This window comes from Belonocnema kinseyi, chromosome 7, assembly GCF_010883055.1.
Source record: "Belonocnema kinseyi isolate 2016_QV_RU_SX_M_011 chromosome 7, B_treatae_v1, whole genome shotgun sequence".
In the NCBI taxonomy this organism is placed as follows: domain Eukaryota; kingdom Metazoa; phylum Arthropoda; class Insecta; order Hymenoptera; family Cynipidae; genus Belonocnema; species Belonocnema kinseyi.
Genome location: NC_046663.1, coordinates 72,753,090 through 72,769,690, shown reverse-complemented (window position 1 = coordinate 72,769,690; position 16,601 = coordinate 72,753,090). Strand labels below are relative to the sequence as shown.

The 16,601-nt window shown below is 33.7% G+C and overlaps 1 protein-coding gene across 1 annotated transcript in view; it reads left to right on the top strand.

Moving 5' to 3' along the window:
* The first annotated feature begins 15,669 nt into the window (after nucleotides 1-15,669).
* Nucleotides 15,670-16,601, top strand: part of LOC117176507 (serine/threonine-protein kinase MARK2-like) — a 56,324-nt gene continuing 55,392 nt past the window's right edge. Inside the window, exon 1 of the mRNA XM_033366761.1 lies at nucleotides 15,670-16,408. Coding sequence (XP_033222652.1) covers nucleotides 15,702-16,408 — 707 coding nt within the window. The 5' untranslated portion in view covers nucleotides 15,670-15,701. The remainder of the gene's footprint in view (nucleotides 16,409-16,601) is intronic.

Below are 16,601 nucleotides of genomic sequence, written 5' to 3'. Positions count from 1 at the left end.
CAGTAACAATTTTCAAATAATGAATCTGATGATTTAAATGGCCTTCATCGATAATCGTCTCGAGATTTTATTAGGGATCGCATTATCTGTAGCACGTGACCGTTGATGAAACCCAGCAATCAGATAAACCTGTCTTTCAAACAAATGTTTCTTAATCACTAACATCGTATGTTTTATAATTTGTAGTCATAAACAGTGTTCAAAAAATATAATAAATTATGAACGGTATAGATATCTTTACATCAGATTTCTTTGAGATCTGTTTTTCTATTGGAAACTTAGGTTAATATGAAGTAAAGCCAGAATAAATTCCGAGGCATGAGCGACTGAGAAAGGAGGTTTGTTTTGTGCTAAACGTATCTCAAGTCCGTTTCAGTGTATCGAGTTGCAGATACTTAAGTCCAGCTTTTAACGTAGAATTAAACTAAATGTACGGGATGAAGATAAATATTATGAAATCTAATATTGGTTTCCGGAATGATACAAACAGAAACAACAGATTAAAGTCTTCTCACACTAAATCCCCAGGTATCTTTTTTTGATCGAAAAGGGTGTGTCAAAGCCTTGTCCAATGGAGAAACATTTTGCTACATAACTTCGGCATGAAAATTACAACTTCATTTACACGTTTCTACGTAGATGTTAATTGTTATTCCATTTTGCATTGTTTTAACATCCTTTTGGATCAAAGAGTAACACCTTTGGGAGTTACTGTGAAGAAAATATGAACTTAGATTTTTTTAATCTATGGTAAGTAATGTCTAGGATAGTGAAGTTAATAATACGTATATCATTCCTCAAGTTTTACGAGTAAATTTTGTGCCAGGTTCCATGTTTAGAATCTCACTTTACGACCTAGCAGCTAATAAGCGACGATGTAATTCGGTTTCTATGTCAGGACCTCTTTAACCTTTTATTGATTCGTAACAATGTTTACAGTCCAGTCGAGGTCTTCTCCAATTAAAACACAATAGGTTTAATGATTTTAATAAGAATCACCCAAAAATTTCGTGTTAACCTTGATTTTCTTTAATTTTCTCTTGTTTTTGTCTTCAATTTTTATATCTACGATTTTCGAAGTTTCGTAAATATTTTTTAAGAAGCTAAACATGTTCTCAAGTCTTTTATCTTATTTTTTCGGGACTTCTGTCATGCAGGTTTTCTTGTCAATATTGCAAAGAGTTTGTTAAGAATGTTCACATTTACAAAATGTAGTTACATGGCAATTGGTTATGCAGCATTCGTATGTTATATGCTGAGTCGCATAATGTATCAGGATGTTTTAATCCTTTAACAATTAGGACTAATAACAAAGTCTGCAAAGTAATTGCATATTTTATTCTCGATTTTATCTGCATTTTTAGCATGCACATTATACTAGCAAATGTAGCTCGTTCATTTACATTAAATTAACATTTCAAATCTACTCTGATGAATTAAAAAACCTTAATTATTTATATAATATATTTTCCTGCATTGAAGGAGATATCGCGAATAGAAATCGACTGAAGAACACGGTATTTCATTGTGAAAAAGGAAAACTGAATTATTACAATGGAGCCATGAACGGGAAGGAAAGCCTTTGGCAGACTTTTTTACAGAGTATGCACTCTCACGTTTGACAATCCGCGTCGACGATTACGAAACCTTTTAAAGCAGAGAATAGTTGGAAGAGCTATATCTTTTTCAGGCTGCAGGAACCCATTGAGAATGCATGTTAATATACGAGCTTCACATCCAGGAAAATCTTACGATCATCAATACTATGGAAAGTGGAAAGGTTTCGTGTCGAAACCAACCTTTTCTCGAATCACATAATCCTATGAGTAATCAATTCTCGAGAAACTTAGCTATATTTAAAGTGAATTCAACTGAACTTGAGGAATTCAATTTAGAAAAGTAATTATGGATATTATCATGAGTGAGCAGGAAATGACCATTGTTCAAAATCGTAAAAAAAATCTGGTGCGTGATTCATCGTCACACTGAGTGAATATCGAAGAGATTTTTTTCTGACGAATGATGCATATTTCTAAGTGACGTTGAGCCCCGATTCTGAAGACAAATAGGGAGTAAGTTACACCTGTTTTCCGAGTTTCTCCTTGACCGACTCAAGTCTTTGAAATGAAAATCTAATTGCACCGGATTATACAAAGTTCTTGCAAATAATCCTGGGTTGATAATGTTAGTTGTAGCTGCTTCAGATTTGCTCCGTCCGATGGCGTTGGTTATTCAATCGAAGAAAAAAGTATGTAATGAGATAAAGAAACTCAGTATCTTTAAATGTAAAATACTTATTGCTTCATCGATAAGCGATATCAATTCTCTTGTTTGGCTCCCACTCGATAGATGGCGATCGATTGAAGGTCTGTCTATGTTCAAGGTTTCTTCGCAGAAAATCATTGGTATGGATTTTAATGCATCTCATTTTAAACAGTGAAAGCTTTCCTTGTTCTTTAATTTTTGGTTGGTTCATTAATTTCGTCGCAACCTAAAACAACGCCGAATTCAGGAATTAAGAAGTGTTGAGAGAATTTCGCACAGAAAAACGCTGGTGTTAAATTTGTTGCAGCTCAAATTTCATTGGGCTCCTAATGATCATTTGAGAGTTTTCAAGTCTCAAATGTATTCCTCTGAACGTAGGTGCCCATGTGGGCATCTAGGGGAAAGTATCATTTGGGGCTGATTTTACAGAGTTGTGGAGTTCTGAACCGCGCTGTCAGCCACCTGAATACCTGTCAAAGCAACTATTCGCTTTGCGATATTAGCCTAAATAATTGTTAAGAAGGAACCCAATTGAAACAATATTTACCTAATTTTCAAATTTCTTTGATTTAATAGGGCGTACCAGTCACTTAGAATAAAATTATAACTTCCTAATGCAACTTCCAAAAGTTAGGTTAGTCATTCCCGTCGACATTTAAACTAAAGCCGGGATGTATAGAAAAAGTCATGACTGTCTACATATACAATTAGGTATTTTCACTCCAATCACTAGCTCACTTCACTTCGTTGAATACTGAGGGGATAACAATTGACCAAATGCATGGGAATCGGTTCATTTTTGCTCAGTTTTTCTAATATCTTCGTAGAAAGTAATTTTTCTGTATAAGTGTAATTGAAAAATAGTTTTTCTTTTTTAGGGACTATTTAATGCAATAATAAAATTATAATAATTTTCATTCATGCGTGCGTTAGGGCTGAGCGCTGGTTGTCTACCCTTTCAAGCGCGATTCAAAATTACATTGAAAAACAATTCTTGTAATTTAAATAAATAATTATTAAAATATACACAAGAATGTATACAAATTGTGTAACTTTTGATTTCAGGCAAGAAAAAAATTTATAATACATATATTTGATGAATAACAGTTTATTTTCATTGAATTTGAAAGACTGGCTAATATTTCTCAAAATATTTGTTAATAGATACATTTTTTTAATACCATATGATATATCAACATTTTGATATATAGAAGCTAATTGCAGAATATAATAGTGATAATATTTGAATAATCCTAAAACAAAATTTCAGATTGTTCTTTTCGATTGAGACGTGACAAAACGACACTTGAAGTAAAAAAAAAAGAAAGCATAACTACAATGGATTCGTATTAATTTATGTATTTATAGGTTATATAATTATATGAATTCCCAGAAAAATACATACAATATATTAAAAATTTGTAAATAATTATTTTCAATCACTTTTCCAAGAAATTTCTTTTTAAATTAAATGTTTTGTAAAATATAATTTGGTGTTTGGAATTTACTGAAAATAAACTGTTATTAATATAATATATGTGTTCTATTTTTTTTGCCTGAAATCAAAGTTACACAATTTGTATACATCCTTGTGGATACTTTAATAATTATTTACTTAAGTTACAAGAATTGTTTTTTAATGTAATTTTGAATCGCGCGCCAAGTGCGGCCAATGAGCGGTCAGCCCTAACGCAAGCGCAGTAGCTCAGGGTGCCAACATTGGCATCATTGGTCCACAGTACAAACCGGAAAAATAAATCAAATCAGCCGGCAGGAAAAAGTTTTGATATGAAAGCCTCAATTAGGTATTTTCACTTCAACCATCAGCTAACGTCACTTTGTTAAAAGCTGAGGGGGAAAAATGGATCAAATGCATGGAACAAAACTTTATTTCTGTAATATATTTGTAATTAATCATCATTATCATTATTTTATTATTTCATGAAATAGTAATTAAAAAATAAAAACTATTTTTTAACTACACTTATATAGAAAAAATTACCTTTTACGAAGATGTTAGCAAAATAGGGCAAAAATGAACTGAATCCCATACATTTGGTCCCTTACTTTCCCCTCAGCAATCTGCGAAGTGAAGTTAGCTGTTTATTGAAGTGAAAATACCTAATAGACTTTTATCTTATCAGTTTGAATGTTCCCGCCCCTATATTTGAAACATTGCAATGTTTCACGAAACTCCCGATGCTTTGGTGGTTTGAATGTCATATAGTAGGTTTTGACTAACCTAACATTTGAATATTACATCACGTCAAGTACTATTTTTATTCTAAGACTGTTTAGTCGCTGCTAAATGCGAGGTAAATAAAAAGTTAGGTAATTATTATTATAACTTACCTGCTTATTAACATCTGTTTCACTCAAATAACCACCGACAATATGATCTTGAAAGGTGACTTGCAGTTTGTAGACGACACTTCCCGTTGCATTGGATGAGAAAAAAGTGTTTCTAAATTATGCTTTCCCCCTAGATTCTCCGAATGAACCTGTGTGGCTCAAATTTGTTGCAACTCTATTGAACATCGATTTCGGTGTACATTGGAGGATCGGCGATTTTCTGTGCGTATGTGCTTTGAAAAAAGTTGTTCATTTTTTCTTTCACAGATTTCTTTAATCGATAATTTATTTTTCATAGCTTATATTATCTTTGAAAGTTCCTTCTTAAGTTTCAATAATTGGCCTAGTTTACATGTTAAAAATAAAATTGTCATTGACATAACTGTTAACTTCCGGACAGGAAGTATGTATCGATTCCGATTACTCGCCTGACTGGCTTACAGGTCTTGTCGTTTCATCAGACGATTTACGGTGTGACGAACCCACGATATACAATCAGAAAAATTGGTGGATATTCAACCCGCAGATTTACTCAGATTTACTCGCGTGGGATGAGAGTTCACGCCTACTTGTTACAAATGAAATTTCTATAAAGAGGCAGGGACTCTGATCCAAGGTACTAAAGGGTGTGCGTCATTTGAAGACAATAAGCAATTTCTGAATTTTTAAATCACCACTCTTAGATCTGATTTGCTGTATTAAGTTTTCTTCCTGTATTTATTCATATAGTTTTGTTGTAATTGTAATTTTTAATTATATAAACTTTATGTTTAATTTCAAACTGAATATTAAAGGACTTTTTATGGCGAAATAAAGTTTTATTTATTAATCACGCAAAATAAAATATGAGATGGCTCCAAACCCTCAATTTTTATACTTTGAAGTTTCAGGCATCAATACTAGCATAAAAATCAGGTCTCCTTTAAATTAAAAAAAAAACATAAATTATATTCCTGTAAAATACAAAAACTCAATTTTTCATAGTAACATTTATTTATGTTATCTTTTATTTTTACCATCTGAAACTATTGTTTTTATAATACTCTTGAGTGACAAGCAACTTCTATGCATGCACTTTAAAATTTATTCATTCGGTTGTAACCCTACACAGTACAAATTACATTTAATTTAATTAGCTAGAAAAAAAATAATCATTCAAGCATTTTTATTATCAGTTGTCATTTTGGTATTAGTATTTCTTCAAATCTTCATCTTCTATTGCATTATCTGTAGACGCTACACCTACCTTAATTTTATGAAATATGTTTTGGAAGTTTTAGTCTCTTAAATGTTTGGAAAATGAGGAGAAATTTTGAAAAATTTAATTACAAAGTTTGTAGTTTACCGTTAAAAATTACTGAATTTTCTGTTGTAAATAAAAAATTTCAAATATGGAACAAACTTGGTTTCCGGTACTCATGATTTATGCACTTGCATCTATCTGAAAATAACGATACTTTTTTCGTAATGTTATGATAAATTTAGTAATTTGAGTAAACTTGAATACAATATTAACAATTAAAAATTAACACCAACGATGCTTACAATTTTTGATGAATCATTCCTCTGTCGTATTTTTAATCAGCTTTAAGATAAAACTTTTTGGGATTTACTGTGATACTATATAACATATAAGGAATAAGGTATTCGTCCCATTTAAGTTATATAATATATAAATTTTAAAGGTATTAACATACATACTAAATTCTAATTCGGCGTCCATTATGTCCAATAAGGTCAGTAAAACTTTAAGCCCTGTTATTCATTCTTAATTGATACAGATAAGTAGTAGTCCTAATGATGAATAAATGTTATTTACAATAGTACTTGTTCTCTATAACTGAAAAAGAGGGATTTCCTAAGTTTTTATTGTTCCAGTCAACGAATTTCACCGATATCGAAATCATGTCTTCGATTTCCACCAAATGGATGTTGGCTCTCAGACGGAGCGTGTCTTCCATACAGTAAGGAGTGCGATCCGGACCTTGAGAGCGTCGATCAGAATAAAATTGTGGCTAATAGTCCGTAGGGCGAGCAGGGTTTAGTATCTTAACAAGTTTAGTTCGGTAGTAGTGACGACCGCGAACGTGGAAACTTTCATTTTTATCCGACAGAAGCGTGGGCGCTTGAGCGAGTTTCGTCGACAGACTATAAGCACTTTCTAAGCGCGTGGCATGCAGTTAGTATTCGACGTGCCTGTGTGATGTATGAAATGTGAACTTGCTCGATCATATGCTCTTACGTACACATTATGTACACACCATGTACCTCCTCGATTCTCACGGGCGTTATCAGTACTCGCGCGAAAAGTGTCGCGTACAGAGTCATTGTCATTGTGAAGTCTTGGAAAACTAGATCCAAGTAGCTCGCGTCAGTTAACTACCAGATACCGTTATTTTATTAAAAGTTCCAAGGAATTCGAAACTCGGAATGTGCATGTGATTCAAGAAATCTGCGGAATTTTCTTTTGGGTTAAAGCACGAACCATGGTGATTGTGTGCGACAAGAGAGTGAGTGCTCGTGGAAACTCAACGCGCTCTTGACGCTGGAAAAAGCTATGTGCTGGCTCAAGGTTCAAGCATTCCAGTGATTTATGATATTGAGGCTGGTTAACGCTCTCTGTTTGGTCGATTATTTGAAACTATTATGTTGTATGTACTTTACATGTGCTGATTTTACAAGAGCATACATTTTTTGTATGTCAAACACATCTTTTGTTCATTTTTTCATATCACAGAGAAAGTTAGGCTGATATTTTTTACAAAGAACTGAAGGTTTCACCGAATATCCGAGACTTGGTCCATGTCTTATTTCTGCTCATCCGCCTCTGAATCATAGATTACGTCATACCGTTGCACCTTCTCTCCAAACATAAATTGCACTCTAAGTGGCTATTAAAGCTCTTGCTTTTATTTGAATAATACATGCCATTCCATTTTCTACTAATTTTTTAATTGTCGCTGATACTCTATAGGCAAATCTTGTTCTATGCACGTGAAGTCGACCTTAGCTGAAATCTGCGCAAGGCGTGATAATTCCTAAGAATACTTATTGGCAGGTTTGTTATCTTTTCAATCAAGAATAGTGTCAAGACATTGGCAAATATTAATAGTGGGTTTTCCTATTTGTATTAGAAAATTACATTCCTATCAGTCTTTATGTCTTCATCTTTGATTCTGAATGCCACGATCGATTCGCATGAGAACTTAACAAATCGACGGGTTCTGTGAAGAATAGCCTATGTATTCGTTACCTTTAAGAACCAGACTAACTTCATTTAGCTAAGTTTGCAGGAAGAATAAATAACCTATTATTTTTCGAAACATTTCCAACGAATTCAAAACTCCAACATTTTGTATTACAGTAACAAGAAATTTTAAAAGATTTTTATTTATTTCAACCCTTGTACGTGTTTACTAAATTTCGTAAAAAATGAAGTTAGCCTTATTCTTAACGATAACGAAAAGATAGCCTATTCTTCGTAGAACCCATCGAAATAGTTCCTCGAGGATATATGTGTATATTGTATAACTATTCTGGGGCTCGTTTCTTGTCGATAAATTGATTTGGTAGATGTTGAGTGAAACGGACTAAGTGTTGTAATTGTTAACTCTTTGAAGAGAACTCAGTTGAGTAACCCAGTTTTTGAATCGTGTGAATACTGTGAATGTTTTGAATGACCCAAATGCGTCAAAAGGCATAATATTATTGTATATATTCGCACACCTTCTTTTGCTCTTCCGCTTTGCTCTCTGTGGAACATTTTGTCATGGGAAACCAACGTGAAAATTGCACACGTATAAATTATTCTTATGCTGACTTGCATTGAGGACTTGCTCATTTGAAGTTTCCGTTCATAAATTGCGTCTCCCGTTCAAGACTTTGCAATTAGTCGAAATTTGGTTCAAATTAGCCGAACCATTTTTAATTATACCAGGAAAAACAGTATGCTGGAAAAAAACTTGAGCAAAGTTGCATATAAGTTTGTCTTTTTGATGTAAGATGCACTTGCATGGAAACAACCACAACTGAAATGGAACATTCGATAGTTGCTCTTTGAACTTTGTTTGATTCAAAGAAAATAGTTAATTTCCCTTGCGCTCATGAAAGTTGTGTGATTCCGTTTATCAACACTCGAAGTGAGGGGAGATTAATAAATGTATGAGCTTTAATACAATGTTTTTACCCATTGTAAGTGATAAAGAAAATTGACATGAGACAATATAAGGTTAAGCAATTTATTTATTTGAAATTTTTGAAATTATGTTTATAACATTGTTGCCATAGGTATACTTGATCCCGTTTGTTTTCGTGATGTTAGTTTAGAAATAAAATCTGGAAAGTAGGTTCGAACGCTCTAAAGTAGATGTTTCCCTGCTTAAAAGTCACTTTATTTTTAAATTTCCCCGAACACGTTTTTGAACCTGTTACGAACCTGCTCTCGAATTGACGGGAATATTTTTGTGCGGCAGCCAAAATAACGTCACTGTTGTAGGTCGTCGACCGTTTACTCCCGCTAAGATATGTCATTGTTTCTAACTAACAGGATGTTGTTTAGAAACTCTAGATAACTTTGTAAATTTCTGTCAATATGAACAATTTTTAAAGTTTCTATTTTTGCTGGTTTTCAAGTTCTTAATGTTATGATAATTCTGATGATACATCCAGAAAAAAGTTATTATTAAATATAAACAAATTAATTTTGTTAACTAATTTCTATTGATTCAACATACAAATATTTTTAGATTAAAAGAAAACTTATTTGATTTTAATAAATGACGTCACGTACTTTCTTCCATTTAAAGAAATTATTTGTTTAAATGATGTGTTTGATTTAAAACAAAATTATTTTGATTCAAAAAACTAAATCGAAATAAAAGAATTAACAAAAAAATTTCTGTAAATCAAACAAATGTTTTTTTGCCCGTATATTAATACTAGAATTTCTTTCATTTAAAGAAAGTTTCTTTGATTCAACCAAATTTTTTCTGGGTGTAGTTACAAGATTATAACATATTTTACTTTCATATTTATTTTTATTTTGTTTAAGAGGGGAGAATCAATGTTTAAATGAACAGAAGTCAGTGTAGTTTCTCTAGTTTTTATCTGAGTGATGAATAACAATTAAGAATAACTTGATTATAATTAAAGGAACGCTTGGCTGATTTCTGTGAGAATCAAATTCGCTTACCAAGATTGAAATCTTGCTTCTTTTTATTTTGCGCTCGGGCGCCCTAGTTCTAGAAGCAACTACTTAGGGTTGTCCAAATTAGTAAAGCTGTAACTAATTGGCTTATGCTCTTTTTTTAGATATTGAAAATTGAATACTTGAAACTTTCAAGTGTTGGAAATAAAAACCTCATTGATGGAACGATTTTGAATTGGCATATTAGAAAATTGAGCAACTAAAATTTAAACTGCATTTAAAATTGTGCATTTATTTTCAAAAGCTTAATAATATAAAAGTAGAATTGGGACTTTAGAAACGTAATTGAATAATTTGAAAATGCCGATTGCTACTTTCATATTGAGCCAATTCCAATTCACGGGTTTAAAATAAAAAATTCGAAACTAAAATTTTCAAATCAAAACTTGAAAAATTGAATAATCTATTAATTATCAACAATTGCATAACATTTGAATGTAAATCATTTCAAATATTTTTAAAAGTACAGAAAATATTATATCGGTCTTGATTCGGACATAAAAATTCAGTGTCGAACTATATAACCTATAATTTTTGTTTAATAATTTTAGGTATTTTCTTATTGATTGCATTATTTCAACATCTCACAGTCAGCTAAACCTGGCCAGATTAGTTTATGTCCGGTCTCATTTATTTCTGTCAAGAATTAAAAAACACATTTTTTTGTAAACAATGAACCTCTAATACATTTTGTGAATTTTTAGTTTACGATGCGTTTTTTGTCTTAATTTTAAAATCTTGAAGCTTTCATTTAAAGAATATACATTTCCCGTTATTTAGTTACGATCTTTGATTAACTGCTTTCGAGTTGTTAGTACAAGTACTAAAATTGTGATTAACTATTTATATGCCTTTTGAGGAGTGAACTTGTCCTATTACTGGCACTCTCGGGGTCCTGGGACCTTAAACAGTTCCAAATTTAACGTTAATTTTTGTAAATATTCCTGATATTTTTTGCTCGGCACGTACACGGAAAAAAAATCTCTGAGGCGAACGAGTGAATCGAGAATATATTAAAATCAAAAAAAGTGTCCGCTCAGATTAGGTAAAACGTTTAGTTAGTTTGAGTTAAACATTTAGTTCCGTTTTATAAATTTTTCTCGTAATCAGTAATTTGAACGAAGATGCTAAGTTCGACATTTTATTATTTTCGACAGATTAAGTATAATTTTATTATCTTTCGATTAGAAAAACATTTAGTTCTTATAGAAATATATTAACTTACCGTAGTAAAATTTTTGTCTGGTATCGAGAAAATGAATTTCCCTGAAATCCGTATAATGCATTTGGAGGTTAAGTTTGTTGTTTTTCTCGCGTTCCTTAATATTTCAATATAGTTACCGCCTACAATCGAGAAACTTGTAAATTATTATTACCGCTACACAAACTCTATTTAATACTAACATTCGCGCACATTTTAAGTGGTAAAAAAGTTTAATTATCTAAACTAAATCTGAACTGTCACTGCTCTCGATTAGACTGTCGCCATTTTATTTCGCTGCTCCCATAATGCATTGGCGCTCTTCCAACAATCCCTTCAGACACCTATTCTTAATATCTCTTTTATAGCTATACTTATTAGGGGTTTGACTGTACGATATCCCTGGTATATGGAAAATGGTCAAAGATATTCATTTTCGCTGATCCATGGATCTTTATAAATTCCTTCCTTCGTTTTCAGCTAAATGTTTAGCTATAATAAGGAATAATATCCCTGTCACAGCTCGATTTTTTTACCGTGTACTGTTTTTATGGAAATTAACCTTGATAAATAGTTTTAATTATTATGGGACAGTTCAGGCCCCAAGGCCGCAGTTTAACCGTTCATTTTTTAATAAAATATAAATACACATTTCTTTTTTCCCCAAATTAAAAAATTTCCGGGGTTATGTGATCAAAACAAGAAATATTGAATTTTTTCAGGACACTGCCGTGGCTAATGTGGATTTAATAAAATAATAATGAATCCCCCTCCCTAATGTACAGGTTGATTGTACGGGAACTTCTCACACTCAAACGAATGTGGTCCCCCATAATTAAAAACTAAAAATCTGAGATTAGAATCAGCCTGAATAGACAGTACCTGGTTTATGATAATTATCAAGTCGACCATTTGAGTCAATGCCATCGTACCGTGGAGATTCGCATTTCGCACTAAAGTGGAGCATTTTTTCGCCGTGCATGACTCACTTGTGAATAAAGGAGAGTAAAAAAGGGGGGAAAAATGGCCATTGGTAAGCGTTTCCTACTGGCACTGAGGTCGGTTTGACGGTGTGCTCAGGCTATCGGTCTGATACGTAGCCGTCCTGCTACGGAGCAGTCACCACGCGTTTTACACCGACCGGATGGAGCTAGCAGGTTGTGGCAAGAGGGGTACCAGCGTGACGGGGGGGGGGGCACAAAGGGGAACCCCGAAGAGCGCCTTTGAGCACAGCATGAGGTCGTGAGCACAGGAGTAGAGAGAGAGTGGAGTAGTCAGGAGTAGTGGACAGTTGTGTGCGATCACACCGGCCGCGTGGTGTTTTTGTATGTTCTTGCTTTGAGTCTGTGGGGTTGTGCCGCGAATCAACGAACATTCTCTATACTAGAGAAGGAGAAATGATCTCTTCCTAACACTTCCTTCTTTTCTTGGTTCTCCGCTCTCTCTCTCACCCATCCATACCGCATCTCCCTTTCCCCTACCATGATCTCCAATTTCTGATTTTGCACTCCCTTCCATCCAACCGCTGATGTCAAAAAATAATCTCGAATTTCAATCTTTCCCTTTTCTGCAGCTGAACAATATCGGGAAATTTTAATTGAAAAAGAAAAGAGAAGAAAATAAATTAGTAGAAGATTGACGATGGACGCGATTCAGCAGGAGTTGTGACAATGGAATATTAAAGTGTGCCAGTGATAATTGAGCAACGTGGCATTGCTCTCCTGTGATTTTTGGGCTCTTGCCTTCAGGCGATACGCTTCGATATGCTCGGTTCCGCTCGCTCTTTTTTGGTCAGGGTATTCAGGCTTGGTCCCAATGACAATCAGTGGAAAGTTTGAGAAATGTAATTATTTCGATTGTTGTGGAGAGTTTTTAAGAATTTGATGGGTTGTTGCATCATCATTCAAGAAAAAAAAATATGCTTAATTTATTTAACCTTGGTGGGAAAAAGGAAAAAATCGGTATTGAAAGATATAGTTGCTATCTTGTTAGCAAAAATATATTCATGCCAATAATTTGACTATTCTTCAAAAAATCGGTTACACTAATGTAAACGTTTAGAGCTCAGAATAGCACAATACAATGAGTATGAAAAATATCGTTTGGAAGTTATGCAACAACTCATTTTTAACTACCTAAAAGTAAAAATGGTAAAAAAATTATTTTTTATTCTTTGAAAATTCTTATTTTTTTCGTCGAATTTAAATGCGAAAGATGCTCTCCTAAAATCGATTTAGAATCGTTTTTCTGGCCGAGTTTCCCATTCATAAAGCTGTAATTCATAGAGTCTCTTTATACTTTACTTTAGTAACTTTACTCTTTTCCAAAGATAATAATAATTTTAAAAATTGGTGCGCGAAGTACTTCCTTTTCCGCATATGATCTGATAAATATTCATCTTGGTAACTTGTATGTCATTTAGTGCTGCAATACTGATTCTCATTTATAACAGAAATGAGAATACATAAATTGAGTTATGGAGAGCACACGGTCCTCGCGAAATGGATAATCAACCCTAGTTCAAGGTAACTTGAAAATAAAAATCATTCCAAAAAATATTTCGTTTATAAACGAGATTCTGTACAATATTATGGTCTCTAAAGTTTCAAAGGCTCTACATTTTTCTTTATTTGGAATTAAAAACTTGGTACTGATTCCTTCTTTGTAATCTGCAATCAATCTCCCGGAGTTGGAACTTTTCTCTGATTTCCTGGTAAAGAATTTTGACATTTCCGACTGGATTGATATGTACTTGTCAGTTTTTATTCCTAAATCTTTGCTTCTTTACGAAATAAGAGAAGACTGAAGGATGATCCCAAAATATATTTTCCCCGTTTCCGAAATCTTGGCTCGAATCTTTGCGCGTTGAAAAGAATGATTGACATTTTTAATTATCTTTTCAGAATAATGAATTCTGTTAAAAATTATCACATTTTATTATCTATTTATTTTATTAATCTTCACATGCTCCTGATTATAAATTTCAAATGAGATATTTATATTTGTATCATAAATTCTCACACCATTCACTATTTAGTTTCCGCAACTATTCTTTACAGCCTAGCCTATCGACCAAGCTATATTCGAGGACATGAATCGTTATATCACGCGCATTTACGTAATAAAACTGATGAACTGACGCACAACTGACAAACCAAAACCATGCATTTCGAGATGCACTTAATTATTCTTCCTGTTCGAATTTTTAATTGAATTTAAATTGGGTTAAATTACTTCTCTAATTGCTAAGACAAGCAAAGAAGATTCACTCTATTTTTTCATTTTTCGTGCCTTACCTGCTCAAAACAAATTTCTTAAAAATATCCTCATATTCACTAAAGAAACCGATAAATATCGATTATATTAATTTAGAGACCTGAAAATTTCAACTGGTTCTCACTTCTTTGATTGATTCGAATTGTAGGTAGGCTGTCTCTTATCAGTATCTACCTGTTGATAAGGGAATAATACCGTCGATTTAGTCGGCAGGTTTATCGCCGAGAAATGGACCCAGCAGTGCTTCATCGTGTCGATTCTACGTAACATTTTGTATCCTGCTTTTTATTTTTCACAATCTATTGCGCAAAACTATATCAATCGCTTTGTTCTCAGTATTGCCAGTGTTCTCTTGGCTGAAGTGTTCGAAAATTATGTCATGTCTTTCTTTGTCGTTAATCGTAATGCTCTATCATCACGGTTCAGGTAGTAATCAGTGTCATTGATGATCGTTAATCCTACAAGTGTTGGATGGAAAAAAAACACGTCCTGTTTCGTCGCAATTCATTTAAGAAGGTCCCTAACATCTGCTCGTATTTTCCACTTGCTCTATTTCATAAAATGGATAAGAATTTTCATGAATATTGGTTCTAAACATTGTATTTGTTAATTAATTACTGGAAAATGCATACATTTTTCCAGGGTGAATTTGTATATCCAAGCTGGGATATATATTATTGACAGAACCGATATCGATTGTTTCGAGTGCAACAAGAAACTTTAAATATTTCTTATCTCTCACCTTGTTAATCTTTTTATAAACACATTGAAATGCGTTCATCACGTAATTCAAATTCTCTTTCAAGCTAAATCTGACTAAATGAAGCAGTTCCTGAAATATGATTTCCGAGAATAATTGCAAAAGTACATCTACAAATAGTCTTCCTTATATGAGGAGATTACAATGCAGTTTGCGATCATGCTTGAAGCAAATGGAAGTTGTGCTTGATTTTTTTGCTTCTTTTATTTTTCTCAGGCCAGATAAATCCTTTCGGGTGTGGAACATTTAGCTCTGCAGTTTTTCTTTTGTGTTTTTATTTGCTTTCTCGATTTAATCAGCCTAACTTTTCTAGAACAATCAGCTTGTCCCAAATCTCATTTACAAATAGACTTTGAAAATTTATGGATTCTGTGCGGGATTTTAAACAGGCTAATCACACGAAACACTCTCAGAATCACTCAATCTTAAAAGAAAATAAGCTCTAAATATTTAAAATAGTAACTTAAAGAGTTCATCTAATATTCTAATCAGTGTCTCTTTTTCCCAATACGTCACTTTGGATGAGCCCCTTTTTCCACTGTCAAGAATAATAACTTAACAACAATCATTTGATGAAATCAGCTAATTAGACCACGCTTTCTTCTTTAGCTTAAACGCCTTTCAATCTCGGTCGCGAGATAATGAACGATCGTGAAGGCGCGTTCGCGCGAACAGTCAGACCTGATGACAGAATCCGGCCGTTGATGTTCCGGAGGACCTTGGATCCAGACCTTCGACCAATTCCACAAACTTCTCCGCAATTAGCCAATCCGAGGATACCAAGGAAATTGATAGTCAAGACTCCCACCAGTCAGGAAAAAATCAAGCAGTGGGAACTTGTTAAAGGAGAGAAAGGACTCACAGTTGTTGAGAAAAGACCAGTTAGAAATACTTTAGCAAGGTCTTCCAGTGCGAATAACCCAAGTTCATCTGCAGATTTTAACCGATCACCGGTGCCAGTTCGAAACTCGAACAACCAGCCCCCTTGGGCAGAAGTGATGACCAGAAGAGACCAGGACCTGGGGGATAGGAAGATGTATTTCCCGATAAGGAATGATACATCAGTTAAGAATTCGGGACCAGTTTCGCTTCCAGTTTCTAGCAACAAGTACGATCCTGGCGGAATATCTGGTCCTGTGAGACTGGATATGGTTCTGAATCAGTCGCAGACTAGAAATAATGATAGCAATGATACTCTTCAGCAACTGGAACAACAGGTCAGGTCCATCGAGGTGAACACTATCAGTGCCAAAAAGTCCCACATTAGAGAGCAGCTTCCTCAGGATGAGTACCAACGATATGCTGAACATGAGGACTTGTTGATTAACGTCGACGACGAGGCTGAGGGGTAAATTGCATTCTTGAATCATCAGACACCTCATATCGCTTGACTCGATTCTCGATCTAATCATGATTATATTTTATTTTACGTTATCAGTCTTAAAAAACAGCAGATAACCTTGTGTTTCAGTTCTTAGGTCAATTACTGGTTACTTTTAACGCGCAGAAATAAAAGCTTACGTCTACTCTGAAATAATAGA